Genomic DNA, 11,251 nt, shown 5'->3' with positions numbered 1-11,251 from the left:
GTTCTTGTTCTATTCACACAGCCTTCTTACTTCAGAGATGTATTTCATTGGCTTCCTGAAGGATGACAGTCAAGATTACCCTATACAGATCATTAAAAACAAACATAAATGACCACTAGAGGGCAGCCAAGAAGAGCTTTCAGAAACTTCATGCAGCCCCCTAGCTGTCATCCATATCTTTGCAGCCTTGCCTGTTCAGGCAATTTTTAGCTGCTCACTGGGGAATTCTGGGAGTTGGAGTCCCCTCACCTGAAAATCGTCCAGAGTTTGTAAAATTCTTGACTTATTTCTTTTTCTGCAACCTAGGTGGTTTTATTTCTAAAAATAAAAGGTGCCTCTTTCCCGTGCAGCTCTTAACACACGTGGCCCAGCGCTTGTCCTGCGAAGGCAAATACGCCTTGCAATGCCCAATGCAACCACTCGAAACACCCAACCAGTTTCAGCTTTTTAAAAAAAATAATTTTGATTGTTATTTTCCAACTTTAAAAACATGTAAATCTTAATTTTAACCGTACTGTGTCATCATTATTATACACATTATTATACAAACTAATCTCATTATTATACAAATCGTTATACAAACCAACCTCATATAAATATCTACATTTATATGTTTTTATCTGTAACTTTCTTATTTCCCTTTATCTTTGTTTCTCTTACTCAACCAATGATACCAATTATACCAAATTTCATAATACTCTGACTCTTCTTTCTCTTTTCATTTTAAGGTCAGTTTATCCATTTCACCACAATCGAGAATTTTTCGGATAATTAATTCCTAGCAGGGTATAGAGGTTATAGAGACAGACTCAATCATTCCTCTGTAGAACCGGATCAGCAGCTCCACATGACGGATGCTATTTTATTTGTATCAAAATGCATGACACTCGGGTGCCACACACTGTTCACGCCTTGAGATGTTTGTAAAAAAGTAAAAACTAAATAAAAACTTGAGGGGAAAGCAGGGAAACCTGCAACCAGAATTCGGTATAAAGTCCTAGCTGGAGAAAAAATTAAAATACACCCCAGCTGAAGTGAATTAATTAGAGGAAACGAATTCTGTCGGCTACGGCTCTGGTTTGCGGGGGGTGGAGGAGGGAAGAGGGGAACTCCCACCCACCTACCCAAAATCCACTTAGTCTCAAAGAGAAACCTGGCCTTACCTGGTTTCCCTCCGCGGAGGAAGGCTGGGGGGGAGGTGGAGCTTACTATGGCGCAGGGACAACCTGCTTTAAGCCCGGGAGGGGTTTGTCCTCCACCCCATCCACCCCAGACCGCCCCTGAGTTGCTACCGGGGACGCCTCCGGGGCGGATAAAACCCCTCGCGGGACGTTGCACCGGCCAGTAGCCATGCAGAGCGCCGGTCCCGGCGGCGCCCCCGCCTTGCACCTGCTGACCACCTATTTCCTCGACAGCCTCCTGGGTGGGACCGGGGATCGCAGTAAGGGGCAGGGGGCGAAGGGGGGGCCCAAGCCCCCACCGACTTTGCACGCGATGCGGGTGGGACCCCGACAGGCGGGATGGGGCCGGGGTGGGGGGCGTCCGCTGGAGTGGGTCCCCCTGGACGTCGGGCGGGGAACGGAGGAGGGTCCCCTTCGTTGAGCGCGGGCGATGGAACCGCGCTGGGATGGAGAGAGGGACGGAGGGACGGAGCTCAAGCCGGGGCTGCCACGGCTTCCCCGCCGCGCGTGGGAACGGCTTCCGCGACTTTGATGCGCGTGGGAGCGGCTTCCACGGCTTGTACGCGCGTCGACGCGGCTTCCGGGGCTTCTATGCGCGTGGGAACGGCTTCTGGGGCTTTTATGAGCGTGGGAACGGCTTCCGCGACTTCGATGCGCGCGGAAACGCCTTCCACGCGTGCGGACACGACTTCCAGGGCTGTTATACGCGTAGGGAGGGCTTCCACGGCTTCTACGCGCGTGGGAACGGCTTCCGCGACTTTGATGCGCGTGGAAACGGCTTCCGGGGCTTTTATACGCGTAGGATGGGCTTCCACGGCTTCTACGCGCGTGGGAACGGCTTCCGCGACTTCGATGCGCGCGGAAACGCCTTCCACGCGCGTGGACGCGGCTTCCGGGGCTTTTACACGCGTAGGAAGGGCTTCTACGCGCGTGGGAACGGCTTCCGCGGCTTTTTCGCGCGTGGAAAGGGCTTCCAGGGCTTCCGCGGGCGTGGGTCCGTCCCGAAGACCAACCCTGCCTGGGGGAGCCTTGGGGGGAGCCGGTGTGCAGAAGGGAGACCCCGTTTCGCTTCCTCTCCGCAGCCGGCGGGGACGCCGCAGAGGAGCCCCCCCAGCCTCCCGGGCCCCTGCAGCAGGGAGAGCGCGGGGGAGAGGAGGGAGCCGCGGAGCTGCGGGACCAGCAGCGGGAGCAGAAGAAGCCGGGCAGCCGCGCGGAGGAAGGGCAGCCGGGCGAGCGAGGGCTGATTCCCGGGCCGGGCGCCCCATCCGACGTCCGCGAGGCGCCGGAGCCTCAGAAGCGCAAGCAGCGCAGGTACCGCACCACCTTCAGCCACGTCCAGCTGCAGGGCCTGGAGGACGCCTTCCGCAAGAGCCACTACCCCGACGTCTTCGCCAGGTGGGGGGCTTTGCCGGAGAACCCCCGTTTGGGGAGGAGGGAGGAGGAGGAGGAGAAGGAGGGGAGAAGGGGAAGAGGAGGGAGGGGAGGAGAAGGAAGAAAGGAGGAGGAGGAAAGAAGAAAAGGAGGAGAAGGAGGGAGAAGAGGGAGAGGAGAAGGGGTAGAGGAGGGAGGGGAGGAGGAAGAAAAGAGGAGGAAAGAAGAAGAGAAGGAGGAAAAAAGAGGAGAAAAGGAGGAGGAGGAGGAGGAGGAGGAAGAGGAAGAAGAAGAAGAAGAAGAAGAAGAAGAAGAAGAAGAAGAAGAAGAAGAAGAAGAAGTAGTAGTAGTAGTAGTTGTCTTCATTGGGTGTGTGTGGGGGGTGTTTTCTGCCTCCTCTTGAGAGATGTAACTTTTGATAAACCACCATTAAGCAAGCCAGCTTGATTATTAATCTAAGGGCATTGCCCAGTTCATCTCCATATGCTTAGCCAGCTTTGGGGGGTATTTTTCCCCTGTTGAACTTGGCACTGCAGCCTCTTGAGAAGTCAGATCATGTATCATTGGGTGAGGGATTTGGTGACTGGTGAATTGTCTCAATATTAAGATGCGCTTGTTTGTCTTTGTGTTTCAGGGAAGAACTTGCCCTGCAGTTAGACCTCACAGAAGCTCGAGTTCAGGTGAGTGACAGGTATGTCTTTTCTTCTGGAACTAGGGTGAAGTAAGGCAATGTTACTTATCCAGCGATCAGATACCAAAACGTCTGCTGGAATCCAAGGAGAGTTAGTTAGTTAGTTAGTTACTTACTTACTTACTTACTTACTTACTTACTTATTAATAAAAAAAAATATTTTATTTTTACAAACATTCCATCTTTCGTTTAAACAGTGTGCCGTCTGGGTACAAATATCTTGTGCGATAATATAATACAAATTCCTTACCATAACAACAATAATTACATTCTTATTTAAACCTACCACACATGATATATCTCATCGGTATAACCACCCCTACTTAATTCCTTCTCCTCTATATTCTTACATTTAATTTCTAACTTCCATTTTTGTTTTGCAACCGCTGATAAAATAATTCCCATATCGTATTATATTCAGTTGGTTCTTTTCTTTAATTGCCAGTGTTAATCTGTTCATTTTTGCACATTCTAATGTTTTCCTAATCACATTCTCCCCAATGGGAGAGAGTTACTTATTTATTGAACATGTTGCTAGGCTGCCGCGGTTTTTTTTTAAAAAAAAAACATCCACAGTACAATTTTAAAGGCCTGACAGTCAAAAATAGGAACAATAATAATAAGCAGGATTGTGCATAAAACCCAGTAATAAGGTGGAGGATTTAGGTAGCATTTGTTTTCTGTTGTGATGTTATTACAAACGGGGCTTCACTCAAAGGTTATGGCCCTTTTTAAATCTACCATCTTCTGGAAGTGTGTAAAACTCACAACCAGGTTGAGTGGGAACGCTTAGCTTCGTTTTTACACTTGTAGAGAGGGGAACGGTTGAATTTTGCTCCTTTTCCAGGTGTGCTTAGCTTGGCTGAAAATAGGAAGGGGAAGGAATTAGGATTTCTGATTCATTCTCTCTTCCGGGCTTGGAAGAAATAAGATACCCAGGATAAAGCAATTTCAGCTTTGAATGATATCCTGTCTTTAAGTGCCCTGTCTGAATGTGTGTACTCAAGTCATTTTCAAGTAGCAGTGGCATCAAGCTAACCACTTTTAAGGTGATGCAACGTGTGAAAACCATCAGTGGAAGAGGAGACAGCAATGGAAATGGTAGGTGATGGGTTTAATCTTTCTCTTTCTGTCCTGGCCGCTTTTTACCGAGAGCGTTTAACAAACTCCATCCCTGTTTGGTTTGGTGGCCGCAGTGCCTCAGATAGAAAGTCCCTACAGAGAGTGGTGAGGACAGCAGAGATTATTATAGGAAGCTGGCTTTCCGTTATTCAGGATGATGCTTATAAGCGCGATGTGCTTAGAGCTCAAAGCATTGTTTAGAGACCCCACACACCCAGTTCAAGGCCTGTTTCTGTTGCTCCCCTCTGGGAGGAGGTTTCGAAGCATTTCTAACAGGATTACCCAATTCTGTAACAGCTTTGTCCTCTATGGCATGCCATCCACCTGGTAAAGACGCAAGATTTGTTTCTCTAGTCACGTACCTGTATATATCCGAACTAGGCTGTGTTTGTTTCTCCGTGACGTATAATATAAGTAGGTTTATGCATAATTTTGTATTGATTTATTTTGCCATGTTTATGTAGTGTATATTGGAGGTGGTGACCCTTTGAGAGCTGTATGCAACGCAATTTCAATTTGAAGACTATAATATAGAATTTATAATAACAGAAGTGAAGGTAGAGATTGACACAAAATAATACATGAGAATATTGAATAATTAAGACCGATAATATGTATTAATATCAAATTATGTAAGAAAGTTAACAATATCAATGCTAAACTATACAAACAATGTATGTTGGTGTTTATTTTCAGTCATAATGTACACTGAAGATGTTATTTAATTTCATTGTACGAGGTGCAATGACAATAAAGTAAACTAACTAACTAACTAGCTAATTATAGTCATGTTTGTTTTAAAATGTAAAACACCCTGGAAACACCCTTCACACAATGATGTGTCTATAGAAACAAAAATAAAAAATGTATTTTTTATTTTTAAAGAAATTTCATTTTAACGCATGCCGATTAGTGGACATTCAATAAAGTACAATAAAGTTGTTCTAAGGAAGTCTTAATATTGGATCCTTCGTGGGTCAGTTCGGAGAGGCATATTCCCACACTCTCTGTGTCTTCAAAGGTCTGGTTTCAGAACCGGAGGGCGAAGTGGAGGAAACGGGAAAAAGCAGAGATGCCAGGAAACAGACCTGGCGTCTCCTGGGGGCCTCCTCTGGGTTTGTACTTGGACATCCCGCTGACCCAGATGCCCCTCTTCGACTCCTCCTGGAGAACGTTGCCCATTTCTGCCATAGCCGTGCCTCCCATGGCCCCAGCATTCACCCCAACGACGTTGACACCATTCAACCTCGGTAGTTTTGGCTGGACGTCACTTTTCCGAAACTCAATGGTAAACCCTCAACTTGGAAGGTAACGGTTCCAGAAATGCACAAGTGACTTAAACAAGGTGGACAGATGATGCGAAGGTGTGTGTGTGTGCGTGTGTGTTTTCTCCTGGGTTGGCTAGCCTCTTGATCTGAGTGGACTTTGGTGGGTGCTTTACCAGGGCTTCAAAAATTTTAGCAACCGGTTCTCCGCCCGGTTGCTGGGTGGGCGTGGCTTAGTTGGCCTCCTGCACCATAGGGGGAGCGTTTTTGCCCTCCCCAGACTCCGGAGGCTTTCCTTGAGACTCCAGGAAGGTGAAAAGGGCATCCCTGGGCTCCGGAGGCTCTCTGGAAGCTGGAAACAGGCCCATTTCCGGCCCTCCCAAACTTCCAGAAGGCCCGTTTTTCACCCTCCCTGAGCATCGGTGCACGCCCTGCACTTACCTGCATCTAAAACGGGCCACCTGGGGACTCTGGGGAGGGGAGGGGCCAGCCAGGCATGGGATTTGGGGGTTTTCTGATCTGCACAGAATTTTAGCTAGGAGGCTCTTCCGAAACCCCTGCGAACCCCCAGCAGCAGCAACCCTGATGCTTACTTCGGATGATGACAATAGAGGTGAAACGTAACGAAACCATCTGGAGGGGGGTTGGATTATAAGATCTCCAAGGTCCCTTTCATCAGAATATTTAGCATGATGGAAGATTAACAGGAAGTAACGATTTACATTGGGAATTGTAGCAGGTGTTAAGAAAGCTTTGGAGATGCAGGTCATCCCTGTTAAAATCTAGGAAAGAGAGTGGAGTAGCTTTCAGGAGAATCCTGGATGGAAAATGTAGGAGAAGTAGAAACTGAAATTGGCCTTGTGTTTGGAGGCTTCTGTGTAAATGTCAACTAAAAAGATACTCCTTTGGTCTTTCATTTTGGAAAAAATGACAAAGACTTGAAACCAGAGATTTTTTTTATTGGGAATTTTACCTGATACATATAATAAAAATTTGAAGTATTTGATTGTAAATGTATTAACAGCGGCTAGGATTGTATTTGCTAAAAATTGGAAGAGTGAGAAAATTCCATCAGAGGAAGAAACTATTAAGAAAATAGTGGATTGTGCTGAAATAAGTAGATTGACATTTGAAATTAGAGAACAAGAAGATAAACAATTTTATGAAGTTTGGGATCTTTTTTATCAATGGTTAGATAATAAAACATAATAATAGAATATTTAGAAACTTAGGATATATTTTAAAAAAAGGCATTCTTGAAATGCCTAGATATCAACTCAGCAGCCCAAAGTTGTCGGAGCATAAGGAGGTTATTGGAGAGCCATGATGGATGACTCTTGGAGACTGATGTGTCCCATTGGATAAGTTACATCCAGGGGCTAGGGGAAAGGCCAGGCTCAAGGGGGAAATGTAGGATGTGATTTAGTATCGGCTGCACTCAGCGACGCACCAACATGGCAAAGAACTAATAAATCAATTTATTTTTTTCTGAGATACGACTAGAGACTTTTGCTTTGAATGAGGGGAATTTGTTGGAGCCCTGACACTAAAATCTTTCCAACATTCCAACCGTTGACTTCTTCTTTCTGTCCTCCTCCTCCTTCTCATGAATACAGGTTCCTTAGTGCATTAAATCCGTGGATGAGCCCCACCTCCGTTCTAATGAAAGCTCCCACAAACGCCGCAGTCACCACCTTCTCCAATCCTATCCTGGCCGAGACCAAAAACTCAAACATTGCAGACCTGAGACTGAAAGGCAGAGACGGCCCTGGCCAGGTGCCTCCTTTGAACCTGTCGCCGGATCACAGGAGTACGGAGAAGATTCTCTACTGATCAACCAGGGGGTGATGTCTGTTGGCCAAAGAGAGGCACCAACTTCTCTCATAACAGAGACAGCCTGGCTCTGCCCCTTGATCTATGCTGTGGCCATCTAAAATTCATCTCTTTCCATGCCTGGGTCGCTCTTTAAGAAAGACTGATTTTTATTCAAAAGTGAGGGGATGATGATTGGAGGGTGTTGATGAAGGATGAACACTCCCGAGGAAAGTTGGTGCTTAAAAAAAAATTCTTGCCAGTAGGATGGGCCTCGTCTGTAGGATTTTTGGAAAGTAACCAACCCATGGAACAGAAGTTGCCTTCGGAAGTGGTGGGAGCTTCATCCCTGGAAGCTTTCAAGAAGAGACCGGACGCCCATCGGTCAGAAATGGTATCGGTAGGGTCTCCTACTTGGGCGAAGGTGAGGTTGGGTGAGATGACCTACAAGGTCCCTTCCAACTCTGTTAATCTATAAAGTAGAAGGTTGTTTCTTTTTGGAAACCATGCGGAAGCCATCATGAAAGGAACATACGCTTCGGCAGATTCCTATTTTATAAAGCAAGAAACGCCTGCCAATATTACTGTACTGTACCAAGGAGAATGTGTGGTCAAAGTTGAGGAATTCTGGGAAAAGGGACCAAATTGCAAAACAAAACGTTTTTATCCTAACTGTCGTTATTTAAACAATTAGCTGAAAATAAGGGTTGCCTGGATCCATTGGTTACAGCCTCTTTATTTTCTCAAACGTTTTAGCGTTTGAGTTGAAACGGACGTTCTGTTCTTCAGCCTAAGTACGAAATGTTTTCAAGCTAGCAGAAAAAAAAATTGGATTTTTGATCAACATGGCATGGGGAGCCGTTGGTGCAAGACGCGTGCAAAACAGGCTTCATTTTAGATCTGCAATTTCTTTTTTTCTTTTTCTTTCTTTAAGATGGATTAAAGAATTGCCCCTCTGCTTGGCTTTAGGATTTCGTTAAGCAACTGTAACAAGCGCTTGGTTGAATTCAAAACCGGTCAGATGTAATCCGACAAATAAAAGGAGAAAATTTCATTTGAACAAATTAATTCAGTAGCAATCCAGATCTGTACATTCAAAGTTACAAGGGACCTATGAAAAAGGTCGTTTTTCAGCGTCACGACCTTTGCAGCGTGTTTCATGTGATCGAAATTTGGACACTTGGCAACTGGTTCATACTTACAACGGTCACAGTGTCCCATTCTGACAAGCAAAGTCAATGGGGAAAGCCAGATTTGCTTAACAACCGTGTTGTCAGGACTCCAACAAATCCACTCCTGTTCAAATCATAAGTCTCTAGCCGCATCTCTCAGAGTTAAAAAAAAATGATTTATTAGGAGTGGCCATGTCGGCGTTACCTGGGTGCAGTCGACACTAAAATACATCATTCATTTCCCCCTTGACCCTGGTCTTCGCCCCACCCCCTGGATGTATATTCTCCAATGGGACAAACCTATAGCCAAGAGTCATCAATCATGCTCTCCAGTAATAATCTTGTGCGCCAACAGCTTCGGCTGCCTAGCAATTATCTGAAGCATTTAAGGAATGCACTGCTTTCCCCCACTCCCTTTCCGCTGGCAACTAAAAAGACCAAAGGAGTGTTTTTTTTAATTGACATGTGTGATTCATTTAATGCCGGCAGTGATTCACCGCTCAATAGCATCAATGGAAAGTCGTAAAACGGGACCAAACTCAAATTTCACAAAGGTCTCATTTAACAACAGGGATTTGGGGCCCGATTGTGGCCGTATGCCTGTCCGTTTGTGACTCTTAAAACAACCAGATTAGTAATTGATCAACAGCAGCAATTCGCTTAGTGATGGTGGCAAGAAAGGTCGTAAAATGGGACAAGGCTCACTTCACAAATGTCTCGCTTATCAACAACAGAAATGTTGGACTCAATTGCAACTGTAAGTTGAGGACTCCCTGTTATCTACCTAACCACCGTGATCTGTAAACTGGGGTTATGACTTAACTGGGTGAACCAGGCTGATAGTTTCTTTAATAAACCGTGATAAAAATCCAGCTTCGTATGATGTTTGTGCCTGTTTGGGCAGCCAACCTGACTTGCCCGCAGATGATTCATTTGCAAAATGAGGAAGGGAGAAAGTCAGTGCCAGAATTGTCATCTTTTCAAGGCCTTGCCTTAACACACACACACACACACACACACACACACACACACACAAAAGCTCTCATGAATACATCAGGTTTCTTTTTTCTAAACTCTTTTGTCATCTTTGAAACTAATAAAATATATTCCTGTACTAAATAATGTGGTTGCTACAGAGCTGCACAACCTGGTTGTGTTTGAAGAAATTGTGACTGTAATCATAAAACTTCCTATTTAAAAAAACATGGAAAAGCTAAGCCCTTGGTAAAATCAACAGTTAACTTGAAATGGGCACAGATCTTGAACAATTATGATTTCATTCATGGGCGAGGTAACCCAGAGCAGTGGTGGAAATCAAAAAATGTTATTACCGTTTCTATGGGCATGGCTTGGTGGGCATGACTTGGTGGGCATGGCAGGGGAAGGATACTGCAAAATCCCCCTTCCCTCCACACCCCACTAACCTGCTTTCCAGCTCCGTTCTCCTGTGCAGGGCAACCAAAGGAGACCCAGCTGATCAATTGGGACTCGGGAGGCAGAGAAGAGATGAGGTTGGTGGGGCCAGTCAAAGGTGGGATTGGCCGGTTCTCCGAACTACTCAACATTTCCGCTACTGGTTCTCTAGAAGTGGTCAGAACCCGTTGAATACCTCCTCTGACCCAGAGCATCCAGTGCTGCCAGCCGTTGTATCAGCTTATAATATATACTTTTTAAAAATATATATTTATTTTAAAATATAAGACTTGGGAAAATTCAAAATTAAAGGATGCCTCTCATCCAGGCAATTCCGATATTGCAAATAATGCAATAGCAGGAATCAAAAGTTCCATTTTGGAAGCTCTGGCATCTTAGATTGAGTTAGGAACATCATCCCCGTAATAATATACTAACATTCCTCCTCTTTGCACCCTGTTTTCTTCATCATGTGCAGTTTTCACATCTGTAGAGGCAAGATGAGGCTTGTAGCAACTACGAGGAAATTGGTTGAGCTGATGGTTTGCCCAGCCAAGTTCTTCTACTCTGAAATGAATAAATAGCAAATCGTGTACCAATCTTCCATGGTTTTCTCCAAAATAGGCTTGTTCTGAGCACAGTCAGTGGAAGAACTACATGGAAAGAAGGGAGGGGTGGCAAAGAGAGAGAAATGTGCAAATAGCAAGCCAGGTGCTTGGAAGACAGACAAAAGTCGCCCCCTGACTCACAAATCTGCATTTAGAAAGAAGTATTCATGAAGAAAATTAATTTAAGAAGTATGTGGCCCTGGTTCTTTTCTGAGTCCTTTAAAAAAAGAAAGATTAGAGACTTCAGCTTTTGCTTTTTTTATTCTGGCAATCTCTTAAACAATTAAGAGAGTAATTGGAAAAGGAGCTCTAAGCTTTAGATACAGATGGAGATAAAAGATTTTCCACCAACAAAAGTTTTCTCCCCGAGTCTTGTGAATGGCAAAGTCGCACCTGCTTTGGCTGTCTGTGGAGCAAAGCCACCGTGGATATGGAAAATGAGAAGGGGAAGAGGAGAGGTTAAGTATTCCCAGCCATAAAACTCTGCAAAGTCCCTGAACTGAGGGCTGAGTTAATGCGGCATGGTCAAAAACATTCCAACCCACCAGTATCAAATATAGCAGGTCACTTTGGAACAGAGTGATGCTTTAAGGAAGTTCTGGAGCTTCAGAACTTG

The 11,251-nt window shown here is 45.3% G+C and overlaps 1 protein-coding gene across 3 annotated transcripts; it reads left to right on the top strand.

Annotated features, from left to right (window-relative positions):
- The first annotated feature begins 1,269 nt into the window (after nt 1–1,269).
- ESX1 (ESX homeobox 1) lies at nt 1,270–8,807 on the top strand. Of its 3 annotated transcripts, none has more exons than XM_087941110.1 (5): nt 1,270–1,441; nt 2,264–2,492; nt 3,187–3,232; nt 5,387–5,673; nt 7,247–8,807. In XM_087941110.1, exons 1-5 carry the CDS (start codon nt 1,351–1,353, stop codon nt 7,461–7,463), a joined length of 870 nt encoding a protein of 289 aa, XP_087797236.1. In that variant the 5' UTR covers nt 1,270–1,350; the 3' UTR covers nt 7,464–8,807. The 3 variants fall into 3 exon arrangements, with proteins under 3 accessions (XP_087797236.1, XP_087797235.1, XP_026558952.2); XM_087941109.1 differs by having other exon boundaries at nt 1,270–1,423; nt 2,264–2,576; nt 7,247–8,806; XM_026703167.2 differs by having other exon boundaries at nt 2,264–2,576; nt 7,247–8,806.
- Nucleotides 8,808–11,251: the final 2,444 nt, after the last annotated feature.

Source organism: Pseudonaja textilis, chromosome 12, assembly GCF_049901715.1.
Source record: "Pseudonaja textilis isolate UNSWEBS1 chromosome 12, rPseTex1.2, whole genome shotgun sequence".
Taxonomy (NCBI): domain Eukaryota; kingdom Metazoa; phylum Chordata; class Lepidosauria; order Squamata; family Elapidae; genus Pseudonaja; species Pseudonaja textilis.
The sequence above is the reverse complement of the archived record's forward strand: the minus strand, read 5'-3'. Positions and strand labels throughout refer to the sequence as shown.